The 12,132-nt window shown below is 44.7% G+C and overlaps 5 protein-coding genes across 5 annotated transcripts; 1 reads left to right on the top strand and 4 right to left on the bottom strand.

Moving 5' to 3' along the window:
* Nucleotides 1-221: 221 nt before the first annotated feature.
* BYT42DRAFT_611635 (uncharacterized protein) lies at nucleotides 222-625 on the bottom strand (the record flags this gene model as incomplete). Its single annotated transcript, XM_051571530.1, has 2 exons — nucleotides 222-470; nucleotides 536-625. The coding sequence occupies 2 exons, from the start codon at nucleotides 623-625 to the stop codon at nucleotides 222-224; spliced, it is 339 nt and encodes a 112-aa protein (XP_051426420.1).
* Nucleotides 626-1,456: 831 nt separating this feature from the next.
* On the bottom strand, nucleotides 1,457-3,528 carry BYT42DRAFT_543878 (uncharacterized protein; the record flags this gene model as incomplete). Its single annotated transcript, XM_051565724.1, has 5 exons — nucleotides 1,457-1,767; nucleotides 1,840-2,009; nucleotides 2,071-2,350; nucleotides 2,417-2,871; nucleotides 2,972-3,528. 5 exons carry the CDS (start codon nucleotides 3,526-3,528, stop codon nucleotides 1,457-1,459), a joined length of 1,773 nt encoding a protein of 590 aa, XP_051426419.1.
* A 495-nt stretch (nucleotides 3,529-4,023) lies between these two features.
* On the bottom strand, nucleotides 4,024-7,179 carry BYT42DRAFT_560672 (uncharacterized protein). The gene is made up of 5 exons (XM_051567262.1): nucleotides 6,976-7,179; nucleotides 6,435-6,889; nucleotides 6,091-6,370; nucleotides 5,858-6,027; nucleotides 4,024-5,782 (listed from the first exon to the last, which is right to left on the bottom strand). The coding sequence occupies exons 1-5, from the start codon at nucleotides 7,164-7,166 to the stop codon at nucleotides 4,095-4,097; spliced, it is 2,784 nt and encodes a 927-aa protein (XP_051426418.1). The 5' UTR covers nucleotides 7,167-7,179; the 3' UTR covers nucleotides 4,024-4,094.
* Nucleotides 7,180-9,020: 1,841 nt separating this feature from the next.
* BYT42DRAFT_560670 (CRAL-TRIO domain-containing protein) lies at nucleotides 9,021-10,873 on the top strand. Its single transcript, XM_051567261.1, has 4 exons — nucleotides 9,021-9,210; nucleotides 9,280-9,677; nucleotides 9,779-9,986; nucleotides 10,059-10,873. The coding sequence occupies exons 1-4, from the start codon at nucleotides 9,039-9,041 to the stop codon at nucleotides 10,814-10,816; spliced, it is 1,536 nt and encodes a 511-aa protein (XP_051426417.1). The 5' UTR covers nucleotides 9,021-9,038; the 3' UTR covers nucleotides 10,817-10,873.
* Nucleotides 10,874-10,961: 88 nt separating this feature from the next.
* On the bottom strand, nucleotides 10,962-11,776 carry BYT42DRAFT_240778 (uncharacterized protein). Its single transcript, XM_051562667.1, has one exon. The coding sequence runs from the start codon at nucleotides 11,618-11,620 to the stop codon at nucleotides 11,108-11,110; it is 513 nt and encodes a 170-aa protein (XP_051426416.1). The 5' UTR covers nucleotides 11,621-11,776; the 3' UTR covers nucleotides 10,962-11,107.
* Between the last annotated feature and the right edge of the window lie 356 nt (nucleotides 11,777-12,132).

Raw genomic sequence — 12,132 nt, 5'->3', positions numbered from 1 at the left:
TCAGATAAACAGACATTGTCGCAGCTAAAAGATAAAAAAGTCAAACAGGTATCATTGCCAAGCAGACCATATATTTAAAGCATAAACAATTTTATAAAAGGTAATGCTATCGACCTATTTATTGTAGAGTTTATTTTGGACAAATACGTAGGCATCTGCCGAGGAGATGACTGTCTAGTATTGAGAACTTGTCAAGCATCAGAGTGATGCTGCAAATTTTGTTAGTTATCCACACGGGGAGAGACTGGACATTCTTGAAGCAACTCTGAAACGTGTAAATCGAGCACCTCGGCTGCAGAGTCTACCAAATATGAAGCGGTATGCTGCTTCGGCCAGTCCATAGCGTCCTTTTCTGTCGCAGTACAGGTCGGGTTTTGGTTCAGGAAATCGTCATACAGTTCAGCAATCATATCGCTGTACTCGTCCACCACAGCTTGACGTTTGACGGTGCCTTTGTCTGACATAGGGATCTGTCGCCCGAGGGGGGGGGGGGCAAGATCTTTATCATTTGCGGATGAATTATGCTATGACTTACTTTATCTGCGTGGACCTCGACTTGCTGTTCGAACAAATTGATGAACGCGTTGTAATCAGTATTCTGAAAAAAAGGAGCCGTAAAAGTCATGTCTCTAAGCAGTGGAAAAAGTCGAAGAAGGACCATGCGAAATGGAAATGGCCCTTTTTATCATAGCCGGAGGAACGTCGGACAACAGTTTCAAAAATGTGAGCCAACTTTCATAACGTAGCCTAGGTTCCCGGAAATTCTGATGCTACACCCTTTGTTGCCAGCGTTGTACCGGGTACACAACTCGTGCCCTCAGAATTAAACAGAGACGGTGAAATGGCATCTGCAGGAGAAGAACTTGCCACCGTGGAGCTGACCGGCTCGTGACATGTTTCATCTTTTAGTCATGGTCCAAGGCATCCTCAAAGATAACTTCTCATTATACTTCTTTCAGGCTCACGTACGATCCACAAGAAGCAGCGTCTCGGTTGTCAAAAAAGACCACAGGAAAAGCAGTAACACGGACGTCTCACTCGGGCTAATGTCATATATCCTGCATTCCATCTTCCGCAGCACACCATTCATGTTTTAAAGAATGTAGTTTAATCATTATTTGACGAATTGTAAAACCACATTGATGACTCCGGGCATCTGATGAAGCATATTCAAGTCACGGATTCATCAGCGTTATACGCATCATACATTTCTCTCAAAGGTATTCATTTTAGAACAACAGACATCGTCATAGCGAACAGATAAATCGCTGTGAAGGTCATGTAATAAATCACAAATTATTATATATTAAGGTTACGCTTAAGGATTGTAGAATTCAACCTTGGATCAATAGCCTAGGCATTAGGCAAGGAGACAACTGTTTAATACAGATATCTCGTCAGATACCAGGCTGGCGCTGCAGGTTTTGTCAGTTTCCACATAGGGAGATACTGGGCGTTATTGAGACAACTCTGACACGGTTAGATCGAGCATCTCGGCTGCCGAGTCTACCAAGTATGAAGCGATGCGCTGTTTCGGCCAGTCCATACCGTTCTTTTCTGCCGCAGTACAGTTCGAATTTTGGTTTAGGAAATCGTCGTACAGTTCAGCAATAATATCACTGTACTCGTCTACCACGGCTTGACGTTTGATGGTGCCTTTGTCCGACAAAGGGATCTGTCCGCCGGGCGGCAAGATCTTTATCATTTGCGGATGAATGATGCTGTGACTTGGTGCCTCCTTGTTTGCCCGGTTCACAGCTCGTCGAACTGCGCAAATAGTTAATATAGCTTTATCACTGAGCATTCTGTTTACAAAACAAGCAGTTAATCAATGGCTACCTCTCTGCATGACTTCGTCTGTCAAGGAATTGCTCAAATACTCTGGTCGCAGCTCTACTAAAACACAGGTGCATGGGCGACGCTCACCAATGACCGCGCACTGTTTGATGACTCGCTCACCGGTGATGACATTCTCCATTGGAACCGGGTTAGTTTTCTCACCGTTTTGCCTGCGCGTATAAGTTTAGCAACCAACACACTCTCCTTTTCTTCCCATTTGGTATTACTTACATGACAAATACATCATTTTTGCGTCCAACGTAAATGTAATCACCAGAATTGGGTGTCACTTCTCGGAAAATGTCATTGGTATTATAGCCTCCATCCTCGCGGTTGGCTACCCCTGTCGCAAGGAAGGGAGCATTTGCTGGGATTACCAGATGCTTCACTGTAGGATCGTCGGTGTCACAAGGCTCGAATTGGTAATAAGGCGCATAGATTGGTGTCCCGCGCAAGACGTTCCACTGCTTGTTGCTTGGATCGAAATCGGAGCAAAGTACGACACTGATCTCTAGTTCACAGATGTTTGAGCGTTCCTCTTTCTATTCCTCCCATTTACACTGTCATTCATTCGTACCAGTAGTTCCGTAACAATTTTTTATGTTGATATGATGTTGGGTAAGCTCTTCGCCGAAAGAGGACTTTAAAGGACCCCCACCGCAAAAGACCAACTTTAGACGCTGCATCAACTCAAAATCTTGATGCTCTGTCATATAGAACAAGAGTTTTTCAAGGACCAAGGGATTTGTACCCATCATGGTAGGGTTGGTTTCGGTAATCGCCAAGCGCACTTCATCGACGGAGGCTGGCACTGTTGCCACCAATACGGTGCTAGCGCCCACCAACATTCCCATAAAAGACGATATAAAGCCAGATAGGTGGAAGAGAGCACTCGCACAGAGCACAGTATCACGGTCATCGTAGGTTAATGTGGGAGCGGATTCTTGGATACGATAACGAAGGTACTGGAGCAGAAGAATCAGGTAGCGGTTGCTGAGTTGAATGGGCTTTGGGTAAGAAGTGGAGCCGGAGCTTAACGACGGCAGGAGAAACAAAGAAAATAAATACGCAACACACCATCCTTTTTTTTTTTTTTTGAAAAAAAAAAAGACTCGCTGAGCAATTCACCTACCTGTGGAAAATTATGGCAATCTTTTCAATATCATCGAAAGTATAGTGTTTGTTTAGCAAGGTGTCTGCTTTTGGGTGAAGCGGCTCTTGCAACATTTTTTCCAAATCGAAAGGCGGAAGGATGATGACTTCACAATGCTCGGTTTGACTTGCTGCTCCTGTAGCCACATGACGGTATTTTTCGGTGGCCATGACGACTTGAGCATGGGTTTTATGCAAAAGACCCACCACATCGGCCTCCAAGTTTCGTGGCGAAAGAGACAAAAAGGTCACCCGCAATTTCAGAATCGCAACAAGACTGATCAGGTAAAAGATGTTGTGGTCGGCAATGAATCCAACCACGTCGGCCTTGTGTAGATACGGATGCCATTGACACGCCAAATTGGTTGCCAAATGGTCGACTTGTCGGTAGGTTAACGAAAGAAAAGTGGATGAACCGTTTCGCACAGCAAGGTAGCGTGCAAATACTGTATTTGCGTGGATCTCGACTTGCTGCTCGAACAAATTGACAAACGCGTAATAATCAGTATACTGAAAGTAAGGAGCCGTAAAAGTCATGTTGAAAAGATTCGAGACAATGCGAAGAGGAAATCATGGCGTATTTATTATGGATTGAGAAACGGCAGACAAAACAGTTTCGCCAATGCAAGCCAGTGTGTGTGGCGCAATCCGCATTACCGAAAATTTTGATGCTCCATTGTTATTGGCTGCTTTTATCATGTATGCATACACATCTCATGTTACTTGCATTAAGCGCAGTGGACAGCTGTAAAAATACCACAAAAAAAATACGCGTGACATGTAACTCTCAATCTGGCTACAGCATATCTCATGCCTTCATCTTGTGCAGCAAGCGACTCATGTTAATAAAGGCAGTTTAATCATTCTTTGACGAGTTGTAAAGCGACTTGATAATTCCATTCTCTGGCTATTTTATGATTACATAATCACGTCATGGATCCATCAACATGATATGCATTATGCAATCCTTTTAAAAGGTATACATTAAAATCAGACACCGCCGCGATGACGGCGTCAAAGACACAGGTCAGACAGGGATCATCGCCAAGCAAATCATGTTATAAATCATAAATTATTTTATAAGAAAAGGTAATACTGTCGTGTTAGGGGTTGTAGAATCCAACCTCGAACCAATAGCCTAGGTATTTACCTAGGAGCTGACTGTCAAGTACAGGTGCCTTGTCCAGCACCGGGGTCATGTTACAGGTTTTGTCGGTTTTCCACACAGGGAGAGACCGGAAATTCTTAAAGTACGCTTGGTAAAAACTCAGCAAGCGATAAGCAGGATTGCCGTCGTTTTGAGCCAAAGCTCGAAGCCAGTCTTCAGGACTGACCAAGTCAAACGTCATTCCATTCTGTCGCATGGCGGTCAAGAGGTCGTTCCATACAAAACGGCGGGGGTTCACAATGTGAAAGATGGAATTCTCCACTTTGACCGATTGATTTGCAGTGTTGATCATGATATCTGCAATCGCTGAAGCGGCATGGTCCAAGAGAATCCAATCAATGGTGAGTACCAGGTCGGGCATTTTGTGCATCTCCTGGCCACCGCCGACAATCAATAGGGGGTAAAACTCGTTAATGTTCCAAACCCCGTTTTGACTGTCACCACAGGCTTGACCCAAACGTTCAATGATACAGGGGAAATTCTTGTTTTCGCAAAGATAGTTGAGCAATTTTTCCACAATGTATTTTGACTGCGCATATCCTATTGGCATGGCTACGCAAGCATTGTCTGGCAAAGGCATTTCTTCAACGTCACCACCTATGCACGCGCTGGCCGAAACGCTCGAAATAAAATGGACGTGCATCGGATTGACAGAACGGAATGCAAACCGGAGAAGATTGTACATGCCACGGATACACACCTTGTCGTAGTGAGCAACGGGATGATGAAAGTCCAATAACCAAGCGCAGTGCTGCACCATGGTTACTTCCTTTTTGAGCCGATCGTACGTCTCTTTGTCAAGACCCAAGTACACGTCATCCAGCTTCATGGGCAGGACATGGAGTTTGGAAGATTCGAGCAACGACCGATCCAGCGACCGATCGGCAAATGTTTGACGAAGTCGATCCAAAAGAACCACGGTATCATTGGAGCCTCGGATCATCGCATACACTCTCTTCACAGTCGGTCGTTGCAGCAAATCCTGCAATAAAAAGGCGCCCAAAGACCCGGTGGTCCCCGTCAGCAAGATGACCTGATCCTCATTCTCGGCGTAGCAGGTAGCCGCTACTCCGAAATCGGTTTCGGCGCGCTTGATATAGGATGCCAATAGTTCCTCCGTCAAGCGGTACTGTTCCTCTACAATTGCTTCATAAGTCGTCTGTGTTTGAGACATCAGTATCTTTTTCATGGATTGCACGGTAGGATATTGAAAAACGAAACTGTGGGAGACGTGGTTGAAATGCAGGGCAATACGGTTACGCAGCTGAATCGATAACAAGGAATCCATGCCATAATCGAATAGCGATTTATTCACGTCGGTCAACTCTGAAGCTGGTAAACCAAGCACCTCGGCTGCCGAGTCTAGCAAAAAGGAAGCGATCTGCTCCTCCGGCCAACGCATGCCATCCTTTTCTTCCGCGGAACACGTCGAATTTTGATTCAAGAAATTGTCGTACAGTTCAGCAATCATATCACCGTACTCGTCCACCACGCTTTTACGTTTGACGGTGCCTTTGTCCGACAAAGGGATCTGTCGCCCGGGTGGCAAGATCTTTATCATTTGTGGAAGAATGGTGCTATGACTTGGTGCATTCTTGTTGGCCCGCTTCACCGCTCGTTGAACTGCGCAAAACAAAATGAATGTATTACTATCAGTTAGCCATTCTTTTTCGAAGAATGAGCAGTTGACCATGCTACCTTTCTGCATGACGTTGTCCGGAACGGAATTGCTGGCATACTCGGGTTGCAGCTCTATCAAAATGCAGGTGCATGGGCGCCGTTCGCCAATGACCGCACACTGTTTGATGACTGGATCACTAGCAACGATACTCTCCATCGGAATGGGACTGGTTTTCTCGCCATTTTCCCTGCACAGATGGGTTCAGCAGCCAAGAAATTTTCCCGTTTTTCCCCCATCCATTTGCTCTTACATGACAAGTACATCATCTTTGCGTCCCATGTGGATGTAGTAACCCGAATTGAGTGTCACTTCTCGGAAAATGTCGTTGGTATCATAACCTCCATCTTCACGGTTCGCCACTCCTGTCGCAAGAAAAGGAGCGTTGGGTAGGATGACCAGATGCTTCAATGTAGGGTCGTTGGTATCAAGAGGTTCAAAGTCGTAATAAGCTGCATTAATCGAGGTTCCGCGGAGAACATTCCATTGCTTGTTGCTTGGATCGAAATCAGAGCTAAACAAGCCATTGATCTCTAATCCACACTATCTGAGCTTTTTTTCTCCTCTTTGCCGAGTTTAAATGTCACTGATCATTACCTGTAGTTCCATAACAATCTTTGATGTTGATCTGATGCTGGATAAACGCGTCACCAGAAGAAGACTTCATAGGAGCTCCACCAAAAATGACCAACTTTAACCGCTGCATAAATTCAAAATCTTGGTTTTCGGTCATGTAGGACAAGATTTGTTCGAGGACAATGGGCGTTGTCGACATCATGGTTGGGTTTGTCTGACTAATAGCCGAACGCAAGTCGTCGACAGAGGCGGGAAGCTTTTCTACAAACACGGCGCTGGCGCCCATTGTGATTGCAGAAAAGCAGCAGAAGAAGCTAAAGACGTGGAAGAGAGGGCCGGCACAGAGCATGATATCGCGGTCGTCATAGGTTAATGTAGGAGCCGATTCTTGAAAACGATGAGGAAAATACTGAATCAAAAGTATCAGGTAGCGGTTGCTGAGTAAAATAGGCTTTGGAAAAGAGGTGGAACCGGAGCTTAACAACGACAAGGAGAGAGATATTGAATACACCCAACACACCAACATTCTTTTATTTTCATTGATCTCTCTAACGGCACCTACCTGTGGAGAATCATGGCAATCTTTTCGATATCATCGGAAGTATAACATTTGTTCAGCATGGTGTCCGCTTTTGGGTGAAGCGGCTCTTGCAACATTTTGTCCAGATCGATAGGCGGAAGAATGATGGCTTCACAATGTTCTGTTCCACTTGCAGCTCCGGTAGCCACATGACGATATTTTTCGGTGGCCATGACGACTTGAGCGTGGGTTTTATGCAGGAGATCCAACATGCCTGCTTCTGAGTTTCGTGGCGAAAGAGCCAAAAAGGTCACCCGCAATTTCAAAATAGCAAGAAGGCCGATCAGGTAAAAGATGTTGTGGTCGGCAATAAATCCAACCACGTCGGCCTTGTGTAGATACGGATGCCATTGACACGCCAAATTGGTTGCCAAGTCGTCCACTTGCCGGTAGGTTAACGAAAGAAAAGTGGATGATCCATTTCGCACAGCATGATAGCGTGCAAACACTTTATTTGCGTGAACCTTGACTTGCTGTTCGAACAAATTGACAAACGCAAAATAATCGGTATACTGAAAGAAAGGAGCCGCAAAAGTCATGTCTCTGAACAGTGTAAAAAATTTCGAGGCGGTGTGCATAACAAAAATTATGGCGATATTTATAGTTTATGGAGGGCCAATTTTTCGTCGCGCAAACAACTCCTGTGGCGCATTTGACCGTACCAGAAGCTCGGAGTCGCCACGGCCGTTGTAAAATAGTCACGTTTTCATGCTCCTTGAATCCGTATGCCTTCAACCTTCGTGCATGCCTGATGAAACATTACTGCAAGTAAAAAAACCTTTTTTTTTTGTCAGCCTTGAGCTTATCGACTCGTGACGTGCTACATCCGTTGGTCGCAGGTTGGACTAACCAACTTCAACACATGAACCGAGGAAAAAAATTTCGAAAATGCCGAATCCTTTATCAGCACATGGATGATTCACCTTGGCAAGGGCCGTGTGCCCCCCCCCCCCCCTGGGGCACGACATGGTATGCTGGGACGACCGACAGCATGAATGCACCAGATAGTTATTGCGTGCATCGACAATTCGTGTTGAAAATGCCAGCCTACAATATATCTTGCTGCAACCGCTAATACAACGATAAAACGTGAAAGACAGATATACTTTAAAAAATCGCACTAGACAGTGTTTCTTTCCGGAGCTAGAGTGAATAAAATAATATGCAGACAGTAAAAAGATCCCTCAAATCGAAAATGGACGGATTTCCGAGGAACCCTGTAGGCTTAACGCAAAAAATATAAACCAACGGAGCATCATCGACCATGTCGCTACAGGAACCAAAATAACACCAAGTTGCAAAAAGCGAGAGCGAGAGCAAAAGTTCCAGTCAATACGAACATAAAAAAAATCAAAAGATGGAGTCACCTACTCTTCAAGAACAGAGATACAATACGTTAAATACGGCACACCGTGGATGCCAATGAAAGAGAAACTCTGCACATACAGTCATATATCTTAGCGCCACGAAGCCCACCCTGGGATCTGAAATTACAATATCTTTCCAATAAATGGACATCGTTCATAGATTATCCGCATCCTGAAGTCATTGGGAAAGCCCAAGACCCATCGAACAAACCGTAGTTAGTAAGCCTTTTTTAGATGTCTAAACCTGTGCGGTTTGTAAGAATGCTTTCTTATGCTTTGACAGTCGATTCATTGCTTCCATATTGGCCTTGTCGTAAAAACTTCCTTATCTAGTTTTTAAAAAAGTTGGAAAGGCACAGCAGGCTTATGTTGCAGATCGAATAGACGACAACAAAAAGATGGTCATCGACATTACATCCAGTTGAAGGTGAGTTGAATGATTTGCATCCAGAACATTATGCCCAAAGAGCATCATCCATCACGATCAAAGGATTGGCATATGCTTTTGGCGGGCAGAAGGATCACCAGCCAAATTTGAAGATCGGTTGTGTTTGTGAACAAAAAAAACCTGGTCTGTCTGTGGTTTTGTGTCACCTTTGATTACAGGTTGGGTTGACACGTGATAACAATAAATCATGACCCCAGGTTCTTTTTGCAACAGAGTACTTCCATGACCCTATGGATTACCACCGACAACGGTTACAGGAGCTTAATCGTCTCTATACCACCCATAAAGATACCGTGGACAATCTTCAAGCCGCCGTGCGAAGGGAGATTCCACTGCTGATTCACGAGTTTCAGCCGTCGCTGGATCAAACAGCAGCGCTGGAGGAATATGTGAACGATCCTTGTAACTTATCGCTCATTTTGATCATTACTCAGTGTCACTTTTTCTTCTAACCTCAAGAGACCGACGTAGTGAATTTGTTCCGATTTCTTCGCAAAAGCGAGTTTTCGCTTCCTCACGCTTTATCGTTCTTGTTGGATACGTTGAAATGGCGGCTTCGAGACAAAGTGGATGAAGTGACCATGGAGACGGTGCGGTGCAACTTTTTGCAAAAGCCGCTGTGTTTCTTTCATAAAAGGGATCATTGCGGACGACCGGTGCTGGTGGTGCAGCTGAGATATCTAGAGTGTCCGGAAAAGGCAGAATCCATGATCGACTATCTGACACCGATGGTCATTTATGTATTGGAAACCATCCGAAAATTAACGCGTGATATTAGCCTGACACGAATGACCGACCACACATCGGATCCGATTATTCCGGAGATGATGGTCATGGTCGATTTCAAGCAAGCCCCATCGCTGCCTCTGGTGAGTGGTTGGTGGCGTTTTTTTTCCCAAGTCAATACAGTATGATTGACCAGGCCTTTTTTTTTTTTTTTTTTTTGGTATGGGGTGTAACGCGGATGTAGAATCCAGGTTTATTGCAGGGACTGATTCAATTGCTGAGACGGTATCCCGGTGTGATTGGGATGGTGTGCCTGATCAACTTTGGCTGGATGTATCAGGGCATCTGGCAAATGTGCAAACTGGTGCTTTCCGAAGATGCCAAAAATAAGGTTCACTTTCCCAAACAGAGACATCTCATCGATCTGGTTCCCGTCCAAGATTTGCTGGCAGGTTAGAATCCTGATCTCATTGATTCACGCATCATTGTGAAAAAAAAAAGCGATCAATTCACATTTTCTCCAGATCTAGGTGGGCAGGATGATCTCATATGGAGTCTTGAGAAGGATCATATTTACAACCAATACCATTGTCCTTCCGTGACCTTGCCTTCGCCCGTCCTATCCCCTTTGTTGCGCAGTCGTCGAAGCTCCAGCTCGTCTGTGCACTCCGTTTATTATGATGCTTCCGATCCTCTCACTCCTCCGCCGCATCGGTCCTCCCCTTCCTTGAGCGCTTACGCCACTCCCGCAGGCGGTTTGACCCCCACTGTAAGTCACAGCGATCTCACCAAGTTAGCCAAAGCGTACTCGCACATCTCTCTCCATTCCAAACTTCCCACCATTCCTTTGCGAACCGGTTTTCGAGTCCTGGGTCACTGGTTGATGCAGCAGCAAGACCGCGGGCAAATGTCGTCAAGTGCATTGATGGAAAAACTTGGACAATTACAAACAGTTCAATCTCAGGGCGGCGGCGACGAGCCTTCAGCGATCAAACTGCCGCGCCACATGCCAAAGGGCTGGCTACACTGGTTTCCTCTCAGTCTATCCAAGCTTCAATGGATAATTCAATGTCTAATGATACGCACCATCAAAAGGCTGGTGCGATACCGCAATACCCTATACTGGATTGCTGCGTGTGTATTATTACGCAATGGCATCCAAGAATTTGTACAAAATATGGTGATGCTGACGATGGAGGTGTTAACCGATCAACCTACGGCACTGAATGCAGTGGGTTTTCGAGGTTTGCTTGGGTTAACGATGGGTCAAATGACCCTGTAAATTTTTTTTAACCAGAAAAAAAATGATGAATGTTAAGATGAACTTTTCTTTTTCAATATATATGATATGCTTGTATCGTAAGATAAGATAGATTGACGCTTTGCTGTATGGGTTTATTCTTTATTCTCTATGGATTACGGAGACGGAGACGGGGATGAGGATTTATTTCTCTTCTTTGTTTCTTTTTTGGTGTTGCCTTGAGGAATCTTTTTTCTTTTTCCTTGTTATTACAGCTGAACTCGACAAGCGGTTTTGGGGTGTGCATGTGACATTAGCTTGGTGATGATAAATTTATTTGGCATGAGTGGTGGTTTGTTCGGCTCTGGAGATCAATATATCTCTATCCGGTAAGCAGCCCAGGAGCACGGCTGGATACAGGGTGATGGGATCTTGAAAGTGCGAGTCGCGAAGAGTAATGGAAAGGCAGTTGTGATCAAATTGTAGGGCTTGAGACGCTGTTGGATCCTCTTCTTCCTTGTCAATGTCGTCAATCGCTTCTTTAAAATTATTCAACAGCAGCTGGTCGTGATGCCGATAAATGAATTCCAGTTTCTTCTGATTCCCGCGATCAAACGGAATCCAGGCATTGTCAAACTGACTATTCTCAAAGTACCAAATCGCCATGAGCCAACCAGAGTCAGTGATAGAAAAGGACAAGTTTCTTTCTTGTAGCAGGACAGAATAAAAATGGAACGAGTTGGAAGAAAAATGTGGGAAGGAGAAAAAGAAGAAAAGAGGTATCCAAAGAGAGAAGGAAGAAAAAAGAAAAAAGTTGTATTGTGAAAGAGAAGAAAGAGCCACCATGAAAAGGAATTCATGCCCAATATAAAAGATCACACCATGTGATACACATCATTGATGTGCTTGACAGGCAAGAAGGAGCCCTTTTCCACATGCGAGGAATAGGATGACATCAATCACTTTATCCATATTTCTTGATGCGTCCTTTTTCGGGTAAGGCGGTGCTTCTTTTTTTGGTTTTTGGCCGTGGTCTTTTTTTTTTTTTTCTCTTTCAATAGTCAACTCGACCTGTCGCTTTATTCTGGAGCAAATTCTGAGTAACGTGGGGACCTCATATTGAATGGTACCTGAAATGATGCGCGTTCTCATGCGAAATGGGGTGTTGTCATTATACTCTTTTGTAGTCATGTCGACCACCTGATTACCATAGACGGCGAAATAGTGTCTTCCAATTAGGGAAGATACCGTGATCGACACGTTCTTTGTAAAGAAAGCAACATCATCACCTTTCTACATGAATCCGAAAAAAAAAAGAAAAAAGATGAAGAATTTTTGATACCGGTATACTTTTCGGC

The sequence above is a fragment of the Radiomyces spectabilis genome (genome assembly GCF_025331425.1).
Source record: "Radiomyces spectabilis strain NRRL 2753 chromosome Unknown BYT42scaffold_3, whole genome shotgun sequence".
Lineage (NCBI taxonomy): Eukaryota > Fungi > Mucoromycota > Mucoromycetes > Mucorales > Radiomycetaceae > Radiomyces > Radiomyces spectabilis.
The sequence above is the reverse complement of the archived record's forward strand: the minus strand, read 5'-3'. Positions and strand labels throughout refer to the sequence as shown.

Excerpts from the sequence above, each read along its gene's own strand:
- BYT42DRAFT_560672 (XM_051567262.1), bottom strand. The coding sequence starts at position 7,166 with ATGGCCACCGAAAAATATCGTCATGTGGCTACCGGAGCTGCAAGTGGA. Across the intron at positions 6,890-6,975 it reads ATTGCCATGATTCTCCACAG|CTCCGGTTCCACCTCTTTTC; the intron begins GTAGGTGCCGTT and ends GTCGTTGTTAAG. Across the intron at positions 6,028-6,090 it reads AAAGATGATGTACTTGTCAT|GGAAAATGGCGAGAAAACCA; the intron begins GTAAGAGCAAAT and ends CCATCTGTGCAG.
- BYT42DRAFT_560670 (XM_051567261.1), top strand. The coding sequence starts at position 9,039 with ATGGATTACCACCGACAACGGTTACAGGAGCTTAATCGTCTCTATACC. Across the intron at positions 9,211-9,279 it reads GGAATATGTGAACGATCCTT|TGAATTTGTTCCGATTTCTT; the intron begins GTAACTTATCGC and ends AGACCGACGTAG. Across the intron at positions 9,987-10,058 it reads CGTCCAAGATTTGCTGGCAG|ATCTAGGTGGGCAGGATGAT; the intron begins GTTAGAATCCTG and ends CATTTTCTCCAG.
- BYT42DRAFT_240778 (XM_051562667.1), bottom strand. The coding sequence starts at position 11,620 with ATGGTGGCTCTTTCTTCTCTTTCACAATACAACTTTTTTCTTTTTTCT.